Source organism: Boleophthalmus pectinirostris, unplaced genomic scaffold (assembly GCF_026225935.1).
Source record: "Boleophthalmus pectinirostris isolate CB_2022bp ecotype Guang Dong unplaced genomic scaffold, ASM2622593v1 HiC_scaffold_2, whole genome shotgun sequence".
Classification (NCBI taxonomy): Eukaryota; Metazoa; Chordata; class Actinopteri; order Gobiiformes; family Gobiidae; genus Boleophthalmus; species Boleophthalmus pectinirostris.
Window position 1 is genome coordinate 22,451,747 of NW_026571152.1, and position 20,813 is coordinate 22,472,559.

Below are 20,813 nucleotides of genomic sequence, written 5' to 3' on the forward strand. Positions count from 1 at the left end.
TCCATGACACCACAAACAGGAAATGGGAAGGACCCACAGCTGCTAGAGGGTCTCTCAAAAACTTTTTGAAAGGTCATAATATTCCCATATATAGTTGTACCAAGCAAAATACATCTATTTATAAACCTCAATAACAAAGATAGATGGAGTTAAAACTATGCATGATGTAACTCACACCTTTCCTTAATTAAGTAACAGCACTGAGTGTTTTCCTTCCAGAGCCCTGAGGAGTCTGCGGCGCCTTTGCTGTCCTGATCCTGCAGGTCCCATCAGTGGTCACCATGCCAACCTGTGAGGAGGAGGCCGGCCTAAAGGGATGATGAGGTCCGGGGATAATTAGCAGCTCATTATGGAGCCCAGTGAATGGACCAAGCAGCTCCAACAGCCTCATGGGAGAGTTGAATGGAAAACACTGTGGATCAAAGGGAAATACACACTTTTTAGATCAGATAATCATCCAAAGGAGGACAGAGAATGGAAAACAAACAAGGCCTGCCACTGACACCTACAAAAATAGCTTATAATCCCAATTTTAAGCCTCCATGTGTGTAGATGTGTGGGTGGTTGTGCACACCAATCCGAGCATTTTCTCCCTCTCCTAGGGGCTTTAGTTACTCCACAAATGTATAAACGCCGCCAGCCCTCCCACACAAACACTCCAGCATATGTGCACCCCCCCTCACCATATCTTCCTTTTTTAATTTGTGCTGTTCTCAAAGTACAGGACCACAATGTGAGCACCAAAGAGCTGCAGTTAAGCTATCTGTCTATCATGCCCACCTCTGCTGTGCACGTAGGCAGGCGCTCGTCACGCAGAACTGGCAGGGCGCTCCACTGTGCCAGGTGACCCACATCACAGTCTGACAGCTTTAACCATGCAGAGACTGTGTGAGACTGGATACATGTCAGTGAGCACCTTACCAGCTTCAGAATAGTAATAGAAAAGCTATTAAAGGCAATTTAAATTAAGATATTAGAAATTAAGAGTATGTTTACACTTACAAAGAGAATAATTGTATTAACATGGCCCTCCATATAATCAACAATATCTGATACTAAGTGATTTATTTCACAGTTATCAATAAATAGGATGGAGAAAACAGGAGAAAAATACTGCAGTCCTTTTTTTTGTTTTTTTTTTGTTTAACTTTAACAGCAGATGGCGCTCTTTCATTGTGTATATATCCAGCAGTTTCCCAGAACCCTAGGTTGAAGGTGAATTTGAAAATGTTCTCCAACTTTATTAGGACATAAGAAGAACCTACGTGGATGGTTGAACTTATTAATTAACCTTGCCTATTAAACCAGTTTTTGAGGCCCATTATGCTTGTTCATTCAAAAGTGATGCAGCTTCTCCCCCTAGTGGTAGTGCATCATTTTGCGGTAGTCCAAAGAACTTAAGTGATTAGTTGGTTTGTTTTTGTTTTTTTCTACCATACCAGTGTGAAGTTTGATAAAATAAACAAAAGAAAATAAACAGACAATATTGCAGTGCTGAATAAAAGTTATCGTAAAAAAGATTTCAGATGGCTGGCCAGCACTTTATTTGACAGAAGCTCATTGGGATGTTATCTTGTTTGCCTTTCTCATTCCACAGGTACTTGCACAATACTGTGTAGACCAACTGAATGAAATAAAAATGTTACCCACTCTTTTGCTTTGTTTCACAGTCATTTCATGAAAGGAAAATATACCTAAATCTTAAGTGTCTCTCTGTGGTTTTGTAATATTTTGAGATAAAGACATGATTATTAGCCTTACCAATCGCAACAAAGTTTTGTTTTTTTTTTTTCATCTTTCCCTTTTCTGAACCTCTCGAAGTGAGTTTTTCATCTGACTAAAGACAAATAACTTCAAGGGCTGAGTTCTTGGTAAAAATATACAATAGTCATGATTTGATTAAAAAGGTTTAATTTAAGAAAGGCACATAAACAATATCGGTGATTGGTCACAATGAAAGAATGTAAACCAGGTGGTAGTTCCACGGGTCAAAGTTTTGAAAACATGTACAAGAACAAAAATATGATCAAGATCAGTCGACAAACAACATCAAGAAAATTAACAGAAACATCTTGTTATGGCCAACAAGTATTTAAAGTGTCTGTAGTTTCTTCATGTAACATCTTCTCAGTGTTCATGAAATTGGTCAGTCCATTGTATCTCTCCTTAGTTAGAGCCAGAAAAAGTGGCTCATCTTTCATCATTGGAGTAAAAAGGCAATGGCCTTTAATCACAGTATCAATGCAAAATCACATTATTTAGACATTTAAATAGGACAAAAGAAATAAACATTTTTGGGGGCCACACAATAAAACAAACATGACAAATTTAACTAAAAAGTTAGATTTAGCAGTCCTTTACATGAGTCTTGATTTAGTGTTATTCATAGTTTGAAGTGGTGTCAACAGTTTGACTAAAAAGGGCCCACCTGTGCTATGGATTGATGGCATTATTATTGTGCTAAAATACATTAAAATATCTAAACTTCTTTTCAGTTTGTAATATTTAACAGAATAATTTTTCCCATACTGTGCAGCGCTGACAGTGATCCTTTTGAACATACACTGTTTAGTATTGGCTGGGCGTGCGAGAGAGAGCCAGTGAAGTGTGTCTTGCGGTGATATGGACATGCTAGCAGTGCTGTAATGTGGTTGGATTGATTTTTGGCCCTTGAGAAAGGAGACAGCTGGTCTTATCATAGCCTAGCAGTGGCTTCTGTGGTTATGGATCCATCATGCCAACGATAATGACAACATCCCTCGCCCCCCTCACCCCCCAAAGCAACACCCTGTCACTCCGCTACATCCTTGACTCTGACACGCGCTTTTGAAAGAATAGTTTTCAAAAATAGTGCTTTTGTGAATCAAATTTATATTGCACTTTAAAAGTAAACTTGGAAAAAAGGTTTATTCAGGGTTATTCACAGCATTGTGGATAATTGTGTAAAAATAATTGGTGTCCATTTATTGTGTGTTAGGCCTCAATGGTAATAATATTTCTGAATCCACTAAAAGATGGTACTAAACCCATATGTACCAATATGTTTAATTTGTATCGTTTTGGCCCAGATTAGGTAAAATCCTTAAACTTTATGTTTACAATTGTAAAATTTATATTATTAACCTTTTTTTATCCTCGTATTGAAATTTGATTAGAACCAATCAAATACTCCAAGGTATACTGGTATTGTTATTATAAAATAAGAAAGAAAAGCTTAGTTTCGCTATTCAGATTCAAGTTCTAAATGAGGAATCATAAAAATTCAGACTTTTTAAAAACTGTAAAATGCATGTTGATTGTGTCTTTGACGATTGTACAACCAATCTTCTTGGACACTCCTATTTCAGACAGTATGTTAAGTCAACACTGTGTGTTGTGTGCTTTTATTATCAGGCTGGAAGCAGCATCCTGTCTATGACATGCTGCAAACGCTCCCAGTTTTTCCAGAAAAAGGTCAAAAAGCAGACCCCTAAAATGGTGGCTACGACATGGTGCCTACTCCTCATTAAGGGAGCAGCAAATTTGGCAGCGGTAGAGACACAGACCAGGATGACAGTGATGATGGCAAGCATAATGTTGATAGTTTTTCCAAGCAGGACCCGAGCATCATGGGTCTCCAACTGGACAGTCTGCTGCTGCTGCTGCTGCTGCAGCTCCAGTTTGGACACACGTGTCTGACAGGACTCCAGTGCTTCCTGTGGCAACAGAGAGAAAGAGAGAAAGGAGTTAAGGGGTTGCCATGAGGCACTGGCTGACATTTTAGGAGATAATTACTCTGATTGCTCACAAATGATTGGGTACAAATTAAATGGAAAGAGACGGCATTTGAGTATCTGATTTCCATAGTACTTAGATAACACACCAATTAAAAATGAGTCAGCAAAAAAGCAAAGTTTTAGGGCATTATCTTACAGTTTTGACAACCACGCCATACCTAAATAAAATAATAAGTTTAAAATGCACCTGTATGTCACGGGCCCGTTCCTGGGCCTGGTAGGCCACTCTTTCCTCAATACTGGCCAGTTCCTGCTTAAGATTGGCCATCTCATTCTGATGAAGCTCTGTCAAATCATTGAGCTGGTCCTCCAGCTGCTCGTACCTGATGAAGGAACAGTAACATAATGATAAAATGCTTCATTTGAATAGTAATAGTAATAGTAATAGTAATAGTAATAGTAATAGTAATAGTAATAGAAAAGAGATTTGAACGAAACAAGTGATCTAACAGGTTGCAAAGTTAAGCAAAGGTCAAACTATGTGATTGTGTACACAGGAAGATGCAACACAAGACAGAAACAAAAAAAATGACACAAAGACTCAGCTAAAGCAGATAGTTAAACATTTGATTAAATGAAGATAAATCACAACTCAACTACTGAGAAACATGTATGGCTACACTTTGTATGGCTACACTGATGGATGTATAAAATAAATTACAACAGCTCCATACCTGTACTTCTCTTCCAGCAGCAGGTCATTGAGTGCTTCATACTCCCTCTTGAACTGTGTCTTCAGCTCTTCCAGGTCCTCCTCCAGCTGGTTCTGGGCCTCTTTGATCTCCCTCGCCTCCTCCAGATACAAGGCCAGTTTGCTTTGACCCTCTGCCACGCTCTGCTGCTCCTGTCCTGGGCCTTGATCACGTACCTGCCCCCCTGTAGCACCACCTCCTGCCACTGGTGTGTTTCCATTACTGTCTGAAATAGAGGCACTGCCTGAGGAGCACTCGTCGTCACTGGGATACTTGGGCTTGCCGACCATGGAGGTGCTACTGCTGAGGCCTTTTGATGTGCTGTCTGTGGGAAGGGGAGAGCTGGAGTCGGCTGGAGACTTGAGGTGATCAATATTGTCAGCGCTACCAAATTTATTTCTGATTAGATTAGCAAACTCTCTAGGCTTACTGAAAAAGAAAGGCGGGGAGAGAGAGACACCAGGTCCTATGGTCTTGATTTTGTCCATTGTCGGGTGCCGTCCACTGCCTGTAATATCTTTTAAAAGCTCTCTGGAGGACTCTCTGGGAATAGTGCTGTGTTTGAACATGGGTGGATGTGGAGGTGTGGTCTGTTGGATTTCACTATCCTTCATCTTTTTGTGATACTGTTCTAACTTTTTCTGCATCTGTGCAATGTTTTGAGATGACTTTTGGTTCTTCTTCTCAAAAACCTGCTTAATACGGCCCATTTGCTGTTTGTCTGCACTATTGACCAACTTTAAATACTCGGCCACATTCTCGTCCCTCGCCGTCTGTTCAATCTTCAGCTGCTCTGTAACTTTAAGGATCTTTTGCTGCAGGCTGTCCAAACAGGAGCGGCTGCGCTGGACCTCACAGCCCAAAGTCGAACCATCGAAGTCCAGGTCCAAGTTGTTCTCTGATGAGCCTCGGCGCATTGAGGGGATCCCCAGGAGAGTGCTTTCAGCACTCCGGTCCATCTGTGGGGACCAGATAAACACAACAATAGATTCATTAGTAAATAAAATAAATAAGGATTAAACAAGGAGCAGTGCACTACACAGTTTTAATGTACTGGTGCGGAGTCTAGCTTTAGTGAGTGATTAACTGTTACCGGACTACCTGTGCAGTTATACAGAAATAATCCACGGCAGTTAGCCTTAGAATTCTCACTGACTGTGGTATAATAAGTATTAAAACACTAAATTAATTGCAATAGGGTGAATTAATTTATTTCTGGGCCGCCTGATGGAACTATAATATAAAGTTTGTGCCTTGACACCCAGTGACCATCTGCATGTCCCTGTAATGCTCTTATGGCACGTTTGTTTCAAATGTAATCCCATTTGTTTACAGTATTGAGCATGGATGACAGCATTCAGATAACTGCTATTAAACAGCGTATGAAAGAAGTGGGGCATGGCCATGTAATGTAGGTCAACAATAATAACACAAGCATAGGAAATCCTTCTGCCAGACAAAGTCTGTTTTTACTGTAAAATACCATTTGCTTCTTATCATCTCATCATCATTGTGCCTGATAAGTTATAAGCGGCCCTCATCTGAGTGACATTGTGGGAAGTGAAAGGCTCAAAGTGGCTATGAAAAAACACAACCACATACAAAGAGGAAACTAATGTAATGTAGAGCTTGATACAACATGTTGTACAACAAATACTGTGGGTTGTACCAAACTAAAGCGCTAATCCTTAACAAACGTAACACTGTGAGTTTTGAGCAAATAGGTCCGAGCTGCAATCCAGCTTAGTGTTATCACCAAAGCCGGTTTCAATACAATGGACTTACTCATGAACTTTTAGAAATGAATGAAAAAAACATAAAAGAGGGAGATAACCTAAAGCAGGGTAAAAAGTATACCATACACTGGTACATAGCCTTAAAGCAACTTACATCGCATTATAAACTTAAATTTAGCACACCAGGGTTTCAGTTGGGTTTGAGTAATATCATTACAAAAGCTACTTCCTACATTTGCTGTCAAGACTATGATGTCACACCCAACGAGTCAAACTTGTTTCTGTGGCAGATGCTGCGAACAAAGAAGCAGCTCTGACATATGCTACTATCAAATATCACTCCAAATATGTGCTCTTTCACTTGCATCGGTCCCATTCATCTTTATGATAATTTAGAATAATTTACTTGAATAGTGCAGAATTTCCACTGTAAAGCGTGAAATAAGACAATTGGTGGTTCTTTCTAGAAGTGTCCTTGTATCTCTGAGGCGTTGTGCCCTGCCCACCCGCTCCCCTCACCGACGCAGGCTATCCATCTCAAACACTGGAGTCTTTCTGTGCAGAGAAAAAGGCACACTTTGTGGTCATGTCCTACCTCTGCTCTGTCCCGGCTAAGCACTGATGAAACAATACAACATATGCATTCACTGGGCTGCTGTGTGAGCTGTAGAGCCAAGCCTCCAGACACAATCCAATTCTTCCTGAGCGCAAACAATATTTGTCCAAACAACTGGGTTTAAACAAGCCAGTATTTGTCAAACCTGTTTTTCACATAGAATCGCGAGTCAATATTCATCTATTTTATGAGGAAGCACAGCGTGGAGTTTGCTCATGTTACCTTTAAACGACAATCAAATAGCTGCCTGCTGAGAGAGACATGTTGGACCTGGGGCTGTTTCTGCTGCAGTGGAACCAAGCAAGTCCCCCAAAGGCTCTGAGCACACACACATCGCCTGCTGTAGCATTAGGGGCCAAGAGGAGGGTGCACTTGTGTTTGTGTGCGCTGATAACGTGCAAGAGTAAAGAAGTAATGATGACAATGACGCAAGGAATATTCAAACAAATCTCTGACAGGAGATCGTGCTGAAAAAACAACGATAAAAGATAGTATTTTTTAAATTCAAGTAAGCAAGCATGCAGCTGTAGTAATTGGTGTCAGGCCAAAATGTTTTACGCAGCTGATAAAATGGGGAGTAAGAATTTGCTAGGAGGAGAACTAATTCATGGGACAGTCTCACGTAACTCAATAACTCAAACCAGATGTTGGTAAAAAAAAGAAAAAAATATATATATCTGGCTAAAACTAATTATGAACATTTTCCTCCTCCCCTGGCATCAATATTTTTAGCCATTTTAAAAACCGCTGGAGCAATGAGATGGCTTGTTCTGGTCGAGAGAGTTCACTAAATGAATTAGTCTCACACTGATGAAAATGTCCTCCCAAATCTTGTGAAGAGCTGCCCTACTTTCCCCTGCACTTCTCCCACACACTCAGGCAGGGGTGTTCAGGGGTGCTCAGGGGTTGAGGCGGAGGTGGAGAAAGGGGTGAAGCAGGCAGAGGGCTCAAGGTCTTTAGGGATAAAAGAGAATGAAAATGGGATGGTGAAAACTGAGCTGGAACATGGCATATGGCAGAGCAAGAGCAGTGATCCATGTTGCAACAGGACAGTGCCAAGTGACAGATAAGTGCATACCATGGATGCATTTTCAAAAATCAAAACGAACTTGTGTCTCTGTGCTGTAGTTATTGTATTACTTTTTTTCTTATTAAAAAGGTGCATTGTGTAATTTTTCCGGTCGAGGGTATGCCAAGTGCTTTTCTCCATGGAGATGTTATTACTTTGTCTGGAATTCACAGTATGGTATTAAGCCTTTCTATCTCTATGGAGACCAAACCAGACTAATTTACAGGTTAGATCTGTGGAGAGGCCCCGCTCACAGTCAGCAAGCCTGTGGCGAAGGGGTTTGGTCGCAGCACACCTGCTGCTAGGCTATGCGCCAGCCTCAGCTACATGAGATCGATTACCGGCTATGTTAGTTTGTTCCCTGCTCTTTACTTCCATTTTACACTATTTTTTTTACACTATGTTCTGTAAAAATAAAGACTACGCACAAAAAAATATATAATAATAGGGGATCATCTTTCCATGCTGTTTCAACAGAAGCAGTATCCAGTAACAGTTGTTACAAATGTACAAACTGTAAAGTTTAGTTTGGTGTCATGTGGTGAATGGTTAAATTACTGGATCAAAGTGAATCCACACCAAAACTATGGATAAAATACAGATTGGAAGCACAGATGAGGACTTTTTGGGATTTCATGATGTTTGGGGTGTCGCCCCGTTGCGCCTCCTCTCCGTGTGAGCCCCCTGTCCCCCACGCTGGCCCACATAACACACAGCGTCTGTCCAGGACGTGACCCATTTAATAGGATCTGGTCCGCTGCAAGATGACACCAAAAATGCTGCTTAAGCCCCGATTTTAAAACAAAACAGTGACACTAAATCTTTTTGCAGTCTAAGTGAAAGGAGGAGTTGGGAGAAACTGCAGAAGTTGCTTATCTTGCTCTGCACTCTCAGAGGCCAGATCAATGATCTAGTTAGCAATTCAATTTCTTATGCAAAAGACGACGTTAAGACACCACAAGGAATAAGAAACGCATCAGTGCAGCACTTAAACTGGTGTGAGAAAAAACCACATCACCTCAGGGTGTGGGCCTAGCAAACAGTATTAGTGCTTAAAGAGTGTAAAGAAACTGTTACGGCACAAACTGTTCCAATGCAAATTCACAGTCAAAAACACAAATGTATCCAGAAAAACAGGAAGGCATGTCTCCATCACATGGAAGACATGTTTAAGGCCAAACAATAAGAGCTGTAATCTGATGTAAACTACAGCTGGCAACATATGGCCAAGTTATGTACAATGAAGGAATATAAATCATAATGATATATATATGTAGAGAGAGATCTACAACTAAAATGTGTCATAACACTCTCAGGGGTGTTAGGTTTACTGGAAGAAAAGTATACTGTCTGATAGTTAAGATATTTAAGTATAGCCTTAGGGCTTTCATAAAACCTCCAGGGGTGAAACTAAACCACCAGCTGTTTTATTTAGCCATATTAATTTACTTTTGTAACAAGGCTTTGTTAAGACTGCTGTTTTGACATGGTATATGAACTCAAATCACACAAACACAAGACTTTACCCAAACTAGGGCTAAACCAGGTTAAAGTCAAGTAATGCCTTAGTTAAACTAAAAGGTACCAAACCAAAATAGTCAAATATTTAACTATAACAAACTGGAAATGTGGACACACTGGAATTTCATTAACACATGTTGACATCAAATGACTAAATATTTGTCGATGGGAACTTTCTTGCAGCACCAGCCTTTCTTTTGCTACAGATATTGTGTTTGGCTTCTCAAATAAACACACTCATGGGGTAAGAGCACTGGCACGGTCGTCCGCAGTGAACAAACCGTCCCCTTCATGGGCTCAGAGGCGGCAGAGGAGGCCTGCAGAGCTCCTGATTGGTATTCCTCCCAAAGCATCCTGGGATGGATACAGACACTGTCCCCTCAGAGCTCACAGGGGGAGACAGGAAGAACACCAGCCAAAGGGACAACAGGGGAGCGCATCAATGGACTGTTCCTACAAATCAATAGTGCAAGAGGTGATGAGACTCAGCACAGTCCAGTTATACAGTAGTTTAATAATTCATTAATCATAATTTCATTTCTATATATTTTTTGTAGGTTTTGTACTTGTTTCTTGTTCAGAGATGGTTTTCCTAGTTGAGAACTAGTTTATTACAGCCAGTATTGGTTTGGTAAAGAGATCAATTGAGATCAGTTGAGATCAATTAAATTGTGGATCTATGTACTATAGTTTGCACATTAAATATTTTGTCTTGGTTCATAGGTGATGTAGTTAAGCCTGTCACCACAACAAATTTTGAAGTATGATTATATTGAAAATACTTTATGCTACTGACGCAATAACAAAAATGCAAGATAATCCCAGTAAACCGGTTTTAAATAGACAGTATCATTCAAAAGGCATGAGCAGCAATAAACAGCAGAATGAACCAATAATTATACACCCAATAGTTATTCAACCCTCTACACCTCTAATCTTATTATATAACAACAAAAATACCCAAAATCTCCCCACTTTCATAAAGAAAATGTACAGATGATAAATATTGAGCCTCAAAACATATTGTTTCAGCTTTCATATACTGAATAAAAAGTCGATATAGTATTATTGTGACAGGCCTAGATGTAGTCTTGTTTTAGATCTGGTTTAGTATGCAATAAGGTACCAGTTCTGGACAAATCCTTGTTAAGAACCTGTGTAGTCCAATCTTAGAACCAAGTTAGTCCTAGAAGTGGTTTTGTCACAGTATAAGGTTCTGATTCAATTAAAAAAACTTAAATGAAAGATAATGCTTAATAATTGCAATGAAGAACAAAGATGTAGCTAAGACTTCTGGAGTTTCCTAAAAGACACCCCAGGAGGGCGACTGAATGAATTACTTAAGATGTTTTCCTCCCTATTATCTTATGGACTGACAGAAAGCAGGACTAAATCAATAGCCCATTAACATTGGCTGCATCTGCTTGGCCCCAGTGGACTCTTGGTGCTGCAAAAAGGGATTCAATTAAGATAAATAAGCAGCCAAGAAGTGATTCGAAGTGAGAAAGTGAATAGGCGCAGTGACGTAACATAGCATACAAGCTAATTAGCCATGGTAAACATAAACAAGAAAACAAGATGGAGGGAAAGTGGAAGCGCTTCACAATATTGAGTCCACTGATAAAAATCTATTACGCAAACACTGGTTAAAAGACTCATTAATCTCTATGAAGCACCTTCTACTTCAAGTGCACTGATAACTTTTTAAAAAGCCAAATGTGCAAACTAAGGACACCACCACCACACAGTTTAATAAAGGTTAGAAAAGAAGAAGCCTTCTGTCTAGAGTTGCAAAAATTAGTAGGTCTAACTTTCACTTCCCCAATCTAAAAGGGCAAAATCAGCATTTCTGCAGTTAAAATGAATTTGTTTCCCATAAATTACGATAGAGTTACGTATATGGGTTTTGAAATACTGATTATGCATTACAAGGGATAAAGTTTTAGCGATAATATTTTATTCATTCTCCTGTTGAGTTTACTGTACCATTCAAAGAACAAATAAAATAAATTCAACTAAGTATCCAGTTTCAACAAGTTTTAATATCAGTTAGTAACTAGGTATTGATTTTTCACAGTCCTACAACTTAAAAAATCTACAGACTTAAACTGTATATAAAATCTTAGTTGTCATTTCAAGACTCCCATTTCCCCTTGTTTTGTAAAGGTTTAGTTTGATTCCACTTTGAGCAGCAATAGTTTTCATAGTTTATATATATTTATTTATTTATATATAATATTATGATGCTGTCCTACTTACTAATAAATGGAATACACAGACGATTGTTTTAAATTAAAATGATTTGGTGCTTATATCTCGGGTTAAAAGCAGTGCCTCTAGTTAAGCCTCCCAAATGCAAAGGTTGCATCATCACTGGCCTCTGACCCACTATGTCCGCTACACAAAGGCTTTTTGAGGGACGAAAGTGGAATGTGACTTGTTCGCCAAGAAAAAGAAAGGAAAAAAAACTGAAACAACTATAAACAGCCAAATTACAATAGCTGCTTCATGCTTCATTTGGTAAGTAACCGCAGTTTAATAGGTAATAAATACTTTGGGTGTCATGATTCATTTAATCTTGGGTAGAGAGGAAACGTTTCATTCATTTTGAGTGAGTAAGACAAAAGAAGGAGGTGGGAGCAACAGGTTAGGTGAAACAGGCCAGTTAAGAATCCAATGGGAGGGTCTCATGCAAACACACAGGGAAATACACCTGTTAATTTAGGGACTTTCTGGTTTCACAAGTTGGGGGAGAACAAGAACAGGCATTTTTGGTATTTGGAGAGGAGGGTCTGGGTAGCAAGTATATTAATTAAGGATGGGGCTCATACCACAAGATCAAAATGCCACATTTTCATCCCTCTGGAGAATGATCACATGATATTTTCCTTTTTAAAATTGCCACAAGTCAACACCAGTATAGATTATGTCACATTATACATCTTATAATCATAACAACAGCCAATGCTAACACATAAGACCAAAAAAAGACCAAATGAAAAGCTTGTGCTTATTTATTTACATCTAAATTCAGTTTTGTTCTCACCAACAATATGAATTAATTACTACAAATCTTTCACTTCAAATATTGTGTGACAAGTAAATACATAACCCTAGTACAATTCACTAAAGTCTGTCTTTAATGGTGAAATTGAGGGTGAATAGGTTGTGTTTTCAGAAGCAAAAACAGTTGTAAGGGAGAGTGTGCGGATGACAAAAGCCCAGTAATACATTATTTACAATTTCAGTTCTGTTTGCTCAGCTGGGTGACTACTGCATTGGCTGTTCACTGAGCAAAACTTAAGGAAAATATATTTTTTTTATTAAGAATGAGTATTTCCTCAGTCCAAAGCTTACTAAAATAGACATACTAATATATTTTGTTCTTGTTGATATTAGAAATAGCCTAAACACTGTTGACCATATGAACAGTTTAAGTAAAAGACCTAAGGGGCTACATACAGTGACTAGTTACAGATTAACAAACTATCTACCAACTGTAAAGTACGACCAATTTGCAAAAAGTGAGGACTTAGCTCTACTTGACTAACTCTATTGTCCAGTAGATTTGGCTAATCTTTAGTTTTGCTGCTTGGCTTCTCCTCTACAGTGGTCCACAAATCAAAAGAGAAAATTCTTTGATAGAAACATATCGAAGCATCAAATCAAATCAAATTTATATCTATAGCACATTTAAAACAGCCAAAGCTTACCAAAGTGCTGAACAACATTTACATTAAAAATAAAACATACAATAAGCAAATCAAGCAGAATTATAATAACAAAAATAATAACAGCCACGTGCCAAGGTCTCTTCCTAACTCTGGGAAAATGCCAAGGGGAAAGGGTGCGTTTAGAGCAAGGATTTAAAGCATGAAAATCAATATCTCCCATCAGCACAAAGAGGTGCTTGTCAGAAGTTAGGTCAAAAATTTGTGATGGTTGAAGGGTTGTAAACTGTATGGATGTGGACATAGTTTGAGACTTCCATTATTGCACATTATTTACACATTTAAATGATGCGGATGCTACAACAACAGCAGCAACAATAACAACACGATCTTGGCATTTCAGACATCTGTTAATATCATGGTCCACTACTAGGGGCAGATACGAGACAACAATGCCGCTCCCCTCTCGTGACAGACGGGCTATGGGCTACTCACCGTCCGGTTGTTGCTGCTGCTGCTCTGGAGGTATTTCTCTACTTCACATAAACTTCGGACCGTGGCGCTGGGCATGCTCACGACTTTGATCCCGATTTAACTCTTCGTCAAGGTTAGACCCGGTTTCCAACACAGATCTGACCGTGTACTCATGATTAGCCTGCTTTTCTATTCAACGCGGCTCCTAAACACGCGCTACTCCCTCCTGATCTCTCTGCTCACCAAAAACTCAAGTGGAGAGTCTCGCCCCGCCCCCTCACCCCTCTGCACACTGGCCCCGCCCCCCAAACCAGCGCGAGGAGGGGTCAAAACCATCAAAACACGTGCCTGTCACTGCCAGATAAAGTTGCTTTTGAAAGTTTTTAACGTATCTAATCTTATTTTGTATAGGGTGACCAGACGTCCCCATTTACTCGGGACAGTCTCAGTTTTGAGCCCTGTGTCCCCTGCCCCAGCAGATTTATCCCAAACCAGTGATTTGTCCCAGTTTTACACAAGAAATGTCCCAGGTGTCCCTACTTTTGAACAATATAATACCTGCCAACAGTAAAGAGAGGCATACATTGTCATTTATTTAGGTAAAATACAGAAAGGCTGCTTAAAAATTAACAAAACACAAAAAAAGTGACTGTACTGACTCACATTAGTGCAGAGTGCATAATAATTTTCCTTAATTTTTCCTCGATTTACAATTTTCAACCAATCCAAACCAGGGATGTCCCAGTTTTTTTATTTTGAAAATATAGTCACCCTAATTTTGTATAGTTTAAATATAGCATTCAAGTTGTTTATCCAGACAGAGAAAGAATGGATTTTGTGTAGACATGTTATAATAATATAATAACAGTAGCCATCAGAATCGTCCAGAATGTTTTTGTTTTTTTTCTTTCTTTCTTTCTTTGTTGTCTTTCTTTCTGAAACACTGACACTTTATCAGATTGGAGTTATTTGGCCTACTGCTGCCTGGAAGGAAGACTGTTAATGCATCATTCCTCAAGAATTTAGGTCTCTCACATGACAGCCAACACGACAATCCATCAAAGTTTGCTCTGGTTTCTTGAATAATAATTATGGAAATTCACCATGAGCTACTCAACTACGCCATGGGCATGAACGAAAGAAAAATATGACTGCTAATTATAAAGAAAGAAAGATGTAGGACATGCCATCTGCAAAGTACTGTACAAACCACACTACTTTAGCTCCTTTTCCAACCAGCAAGCCCTGGTGTCCCTCTTTTTCCAGTGTTGCCAAAAGTACTTTATTGAAATGATAAACCATATGAGACATAATGTAGAATCAAAGTCTTGAACTGATTTTTAGAATGCTGTTATGTTGTTTTGTAAAGGAACTAGACATTACATTTTAACATACAATGCATGGTCTTTCACCATTGTTTGTCATTTCCCTTTAACCCAGCCAGGCTACCAAAATAACCATCTCTTTTATTTAACAACATTACCCTGAATCTACCTCATAGCTTTCAATGGATACTTATTTTTTAACCTGTCTTTTGTCCAGTATTCATGTAAAATTGATGCATCACCGCGTTGAGAGATTAAACAGTGGCCCATTCATTGACACAGTGTCATTAACCTCTGCTGCTCAAATAGGGTGAGTCAAGCGATGTGGTGATTCGATAGGGCAGAGGAGATAGCACGGAGACTATACTTGACAATGACAACTTGCAACACAGCAGCAGACAATATTGTTCATCAAGTTTTAATGCATACTTTAGCAAGGCTTTTAATTTGCAGGACATATTCATCAACTGTAGCCATAGAAATCCCCCCTGCTCGGTCCATCTCTGTCATGTTTGCAAGAAGCTAATGAAAAATTTACCGGTCAATAACGCGCCAAGCACACTGCAGCGGCTTCTTACTCCCCTCTACGTCACTTGACACAAGTGGGAGGATACAGATTTTGCATTATTAATTCAAAAGAAACACAAAAGAGTCTGTGGTTATTAGAAACGTGGACAAGTTCAGAGAAAGGGATTGTAGGAAAAGGTGCCAACTTCCAAGTAGTAAGATGTGTTCATCTTACAGCAACAGATGATAGTTAATTAGTTTTAGACACGTTAGTTCAAGGCTGAATTATTCAAAGAAAACACATCTAAGTATGTCTTTGTTAGGAATGGAATGTTGAACAAACTGAGAAAAATTGCTCTCAAGATTTGGCCTCGAGCAGAAATACAAAATGTGGAGGAGGCACAGTAAATCTGCATGACATGCCATTTAAGTACTTTATTCTAAAATCATTTTCACATGAATAGTCCAGAAAGCATAATACAAGAGGCCACAGTAGCCTTTCTTGTTACTATGTACACAATTATGTACAGATTTTTTCTTTTTTTTAATATTCATATTCTGTAAAATATTTAACAATAGAAGCAAATGTAATCCTTTGGATCAGCAAGCACTTAGAAAATAAAGGTTAAACCTTTAAGAATATTAGGTACACAAATCAGTTCACATTATGACAAATGAAAATGGCATGAAACAGGTCCTTCAGTTCTCATGTGAGATGTGCCAAAAGGAAATACTGAGAGGAGACGAGTAATAAAACACTATACTACCATTAAAAAGTCTATACCCTCAACTGTTACTCTCCAAATGTCAAAAGTTTGTTACGGAGACATCCAGGAGCCAGATCCTCATCAAGATTTAAATAAAATAAAAGTTGACATTGACCAGTCACAAGGGTCCTTTTGAGTTTTCATCAGATCATTAAATCAGTGTCAAACTGTGCAGTTCAGAGGCCAGAAACAGTTTGGCTGTTATAATCAGTGGACTCCATTTTGAGGATATATGGGATGATGCTGTCAATCTGAACGTTTCCGATGAGTCCAGCAAAGAACAGCTCCTCAGTGACAGATGCACTGATCAGCCGCAGGGCCGGGAGACGCAGCAACAGCTTGGATAACCTGGAAGCAGCCAGGAAGAAATGAGACATAAAATTAAAACATGCAAGCAACAGCAAGTACAGCAAACCAGACATCATCTCTGCTATATTAAACACAGGCCATATGCTCATAGTGCAGTTATGGAGGTTGTTTACCGATAGCAGTCTTCAGGGTAGGTCCTGGTGACATAGTCCTGTAGTTCTGTGTAGGCCTGCTCTTGAAAGAACTGTATTTGTGAAATGTTGTCTATCCCTGGGTGGTCTGGTAGAAGAAAACAATCCATCAGTTTCGATGATGTAATCCAAATATGATGTATACATGTCTAAATATGTGAACGTACCAGGACTAAAAAGAACAATGGCTTTCAGGTAGGCGTATTCATAAGAGTCAGGTGACAGCTTAGACATGCTGTTACAAAACTCCTGCATCCTCCAGATGTGCTCCATTACGACTTTGACTCGTTCAGGGGACAGTTTGTCTGTAGGTAGTAAATTTAACAACAGGATGACATTAGTAGCAGGTCAAAATGTAAGAGCAAATATTAAATCTAAACCGCGTGTCATCAGCAGGACCAGAAGATGTACCTTCCTGTAAGCTTGTCTGAAGATGGTTAATAATGGCACTTAGGATGGTACCAACGTTCATTACATTGGAGCACTGTGCCAAGCCGAGGGCAAACAGCTCATTCCAACAGGCTTTCATCAAGTTGATGTCATTTTCTTGACCACTACAATAAAAGACAGGGTATGAGTAATTTTAATAAAGCAGGTAGGTCATGAAAATGATAATTACCAACCACATAGTTGTTATTAAAACTTACCTTAGAGCCTGAAATGCAGGTATGGAACGAGCCCAGTGCATAGAAAGGAAAAGAAGCCGTGAGGCAGACTCGCATATGTAGTTGACATTGAGGTACTCTGGCACAGGCAAAGGCATCATGAGCTGTCAAAACATGAAAGAAAACATGATTCATCTAATATGTATGTAGGTATCTAACTTCTCAAAAGTGAATGTTTATGTAGTCATAACTATGTAGTAAAATTATATTTACTTTAAAGGGGATGTGGCTGTCAGACAGAAGAGGCCCATTCAGCTCCAGAACAGGGCCAGACTGATCTCCTGCCATTAACTGCATTGCCGCCTCCAAAGTGTCTGCTGCTGATCTCTCATTAGGATGAAGGACTTTAGCCAGGGTATCAAACGCTCTGACAAATACAGAAAATAAACATAATATGCATTTTCTATATTATCTCAGCTCTCTCTCATAATTTAGATCTCTATTTATAGAAGAACATCTATAAACAAGATGGTACATTTTGATCAGCCAGGAAGAATTGAATTAGGCCAGCTGAGTCAGAAACCACATGGCCCAAACAGGAAATTATATGTAATGTGATTTCCTTATGACAAACACTTCCTTGCCTCGCATAATATCTGTACTTTCGCAAACAAAACCCTTTCTTGATTATTCCTTACCGTGTGATGTCACTTGTATTGTGGTCTTCTTGAAGTTCCGTGATTGAACTATCACCATTGCTGAGTGTCTCCACTCCAAGCAAATCGTTGCCACTTTCACTCTCCTCTCGTGTCTTATCGAGGTGGGCCAGAGACGTCACAACATTTGCCAGAGTACCTAGGTCTCCTTGTGATGGGTCATCCTTGTTGAAATTATTAGTTAGAATTAAATTTAGCATGTAGCATTAATAATTGATCAATTTATGAAAGTACTATATTTGATTTACCTTGTCTGGAGATGTAGGAATCAAAATGGTGTTTTCCAGTTTTGGGAATGGATGTTGGATGTTGAGTAACATGCTGGACTCCAACAAACTTGCAGACCTGTCATTAGAGCATCTGCTATTTGAATATTATACTAAATTCAATTTAAAAAGTAGATCTGTTTTTTTACAGTATTATTATTGTATTGCAATTTAGAACACTTATTATGCAGTACCTCGCAGTTTCTTTGTCAGAAGTAAAAGTTGGAGTGGCAGCCAGTGGACTAAACAGATTTTTGCGGATGTAGATCTTCTCAGTGGAGGCTGCACAGTTCATTGATTTCTCACGAGTGACTTCAACAGGTTTTCTCTCACACTGCACGGCTAAAAAAAATGAAACAATTTACTAACATTATGAGCATCAAAAGAACAGTTGTTCAGGGCAGTCTCTTACAGTCCTGTTTCATGCCCAGAGCAATGCATCGCTGCAGCCGACAATACTGGCAGCGATTTCGATGGAGCTTGTTGATGGCACATTCGCCAGAACCCCGACACGTATACACCAAGTTCTTTCTAATGCTGCGTTTGAAAAATCCCTTACAGCCCTCACAACTGACTGCTCCATAATGGCGCCCTAAAAGGAAGAAAAACAGAGTCACACCTGTGTCACATACAAAAAATTAATAGTAAAAGAAGAAAGTAAAAGTTTACCTGATGCCTTGTCCCCACAAACAACGCAGTACTCAACAACAGGCTTGATAAGGGACTGATCTGACCCATCTGTTACAAACTGAAAAACAAGAAAAAAAAATAAAAAATGAGGGCATTCAAAACTAACCTCACACTGACTGCAACACGTTTATGTTCCAGTCATGGGATTTCATGCAAAATAAGTTATCAAAACTTTCTGAAAAGGCATAAATGACTGATGGCAAGCAATACCTGAATTTGCTGTCCAGCCAAATCAGGAGAAGCAAACAACAGCTGGTTAACCCCGGAGCTGTCTGGGGCAGCGAGGATGACCTTGTTAGGTGACCCTTCCTGTTTCAATAAGACCTTTCCACTGGATGAATAGTCTGCATTTGCAAGGATAAACTGCTGTTTCCCAGGAGAAGGCGGTTCCAGGGCAGTGACAATCTGTATCTTTTGCCCTGTTTGCTGATCAGTCACAATCTATTGTAAAATGAATTATGTAAAGTTATACTGATAAAAAAACACATCTTGAGTGCAAATGTGTGTCCCTACCTGAATTCTGTGACCCAAAGCCATGTTGCCATCTGCTGACACAAGCTGAATTCTTTGAGTTTGTCCATCCATTGTGATATTACATCCGCCCCCACTGTTCTCTTCAACAACAACCCATGAGTACCTAAACACAAATTATACATAGTATCAAAGATTATGATTCCTATATTCCATGATCTGCTTGATCAAATAAAATTTGTTGTGAGGTAACAGCTGTTGTTATTCTATACAAAATAATAATAAAACTGAGCCTAGAATTAAATCATACAGCTCAGACATATGTAGACACATATAAGAGCTTTATTAAAAGTAAATAACACGACTGTGATATTGGAAAACACAGCATGTATTTTATCATTTGTTTCACTTGTGGCCTCCTGGGCTAACTCATGTGGCTAGTCTGAATCTGTACTACTGTTCGTAATGTACGTCTAAATAAGAGAAATAACAAACAAAGAATGATCAAAATAGCTTTTACATAAACCAAAACAAACTGTTGACGGGAAACTATTTAAAATCGATACGGAAGGATAAGGTATTTCTTTTCCTGTGGGTGAAAGGTCAACATTGAAGGGTTAAAGCATGCTAGGGTTAAGGCCCGTGATGTTGTATTGCGGGCGGAACTTCGGCTGCGAAGACAGGACGGAAATCGCTACATTTCATCTACAAATAACAACACTGACTAGCAATATAACGTGCCAGAGGTGTTATTAATCGCGTAACTGTAGCTGGAATGTATGGCCACGTCTGGCGTCTATTTTATAACATATGTAGTCCAAATTGTAGCAGTACTGTCATAGCTAGATGCTAACAACCAGCTAACCTGCTTCAGTTTGTTAGCACCAATACGCGATGCTTACGCATTATTCACATCTTAGTTACAAATGGTGTCACTGAAGTACCCGGGTGTACATTAAACCTAAACTGCATTTACCATAACTAGGATTAAATATTCAATAAACATTACCACGTGAGAAGCTCCGAGAGTGCTAACGAGCTAAGTTAGCCTTTAGCTAGCAGCAGCTCTCCCTAGAACAGCTTCAAAACACGCCCTCTCTTCCTGTGTTACTGGCTCGAAATGTCTCCAACGAGGTTTGCGCGTATCCGTATTAATTATTATCCTCTCCGCTAAAAGTGCTATAATATAATATGTTAATTTACCCTCTAAAAGTATTAATTTAACTGTAAGTGCTGTTACTAGGAGGGTCAGAGTTCGTGACCTTTTAGACGAAAAACATACTATTGCGCATGCGTCATATGTCAAAGTTGGAGGAAACATTTCTTTCATTATAAAACGTTAATAATAAAGTTCACGTTTATTAAACGCAGTTCGATTACATTTACACAGTTACAGAAACATGTTCACAAA

The 20,813-nt window shown here is 39.2% G+C and overlaps 2 protein-coding genes across 2 annotated transcripts; both read right to left on the reverse strand.

Moving 5' to 3' along the window:
* Positions 1-1,903: 1,903 nt before the first annotated feature.
* Positions 1,904-13,791, reverse strand: LOC110169567 (transmembrane and coiled-coil domain protein 3-like). Its single transcript, XM_055155690.1, has 4 exons — positions 13,577-13,791; positions 4,451-5,427; positions 3,964-4,099; positions 1,904-3,695 (listed from the first exon to the last, which is right to left on the reverse strand). The coding sequence occupies exons 1-4, from the start codon at positions 13,649-13,651 to the stop codon at positions 3,390-3,392; spliced, it is 1,494 nt and encodes a 497-aa protein (XP_055011665.1). The 5' UTR covers positions 13,652-13,791; the 3' UTR covers positions 1,904-3,389.
* A 2,005-nt stretch (positions 13,792-15,796) lies between these two features.
* nr2c1 (nuclear receptor subfamily 2, group C, member 1) lies at positions 15,797-20,808 on the reverse strand. The gene is made up of 14 exons (XM_020935073.2): positions 20,412-20,808; positions 19,445-19,568; positions 19,142-19,372; positions 18,911-18,989; positions 18,654-18,833; positions 18,436-18,583; positions 18,224-18,320; positions 17,958-18,139; positions 17,533-17,686; positions 17,302-17,423; positions 17,066-17,208; positions 16,822-16,959; positions 16,637-16,742; positions 15,797-16,502 (listed from the first exon to the last, which is right to left on the reverse strand). Exons 2-14 carry the CDS (start codon positions 19,514-19,516, stop codon positions 16,331-16,333), a joined length of 1,824 nt encoding a protein of 607 aa, XP_020790732.1. The 5' UTR covers positions 19,517-19,568; positions 20,412-20,808; the 3' UTR covers positions 15,797-16,330.
* Positions 20,809-20,813: the final 5 nt, after the last annotated feature.

Coding starts and splice junctions, on each gene's coding strand:
- LOC110169567 (XM_055155690.1), bottom strand. CDS start 13,651: ATGCCCAGCGCCACGGTCCGAAGTTTATGTGAAGTAGAGAAATACCTC. Junction 5,428..13,576: donor GCAGCAGCAACAACCGGACG/GTGAGTAGCCCA, acceptor TGGTCCCCACAG/ATGGACCGGAGTGCTGAAAG. Junction 4,100..4,450: donor CTGCTGGAAGAGAAGTACAG/GTATGGAGCTGT, acceptor TTCCTTCATCAG/GTACGAGCAGCTGGAGGACC.
- nr2c1 (XM_020935073.2), bottom strand. CDS start 19,516: ATGGATGGACAAACTCAAAGAATTCAGCTTGTGTCAGCAGATGGCAAC. Junction 18,584..18,653: donor TCTGGGCATGAAACAGGACT/GTAAGAGACTGC, acceptor CATTTTTTTTAG/CCGTGCAGTGTGAGAGAAAA. Junction 16,960..17,065: donor TCAGACAAGCTTACAGGAAG/GTACATCTTCTG, acceptor TACTACCTACAG/ACAAACTGTCCCCTGAACGA.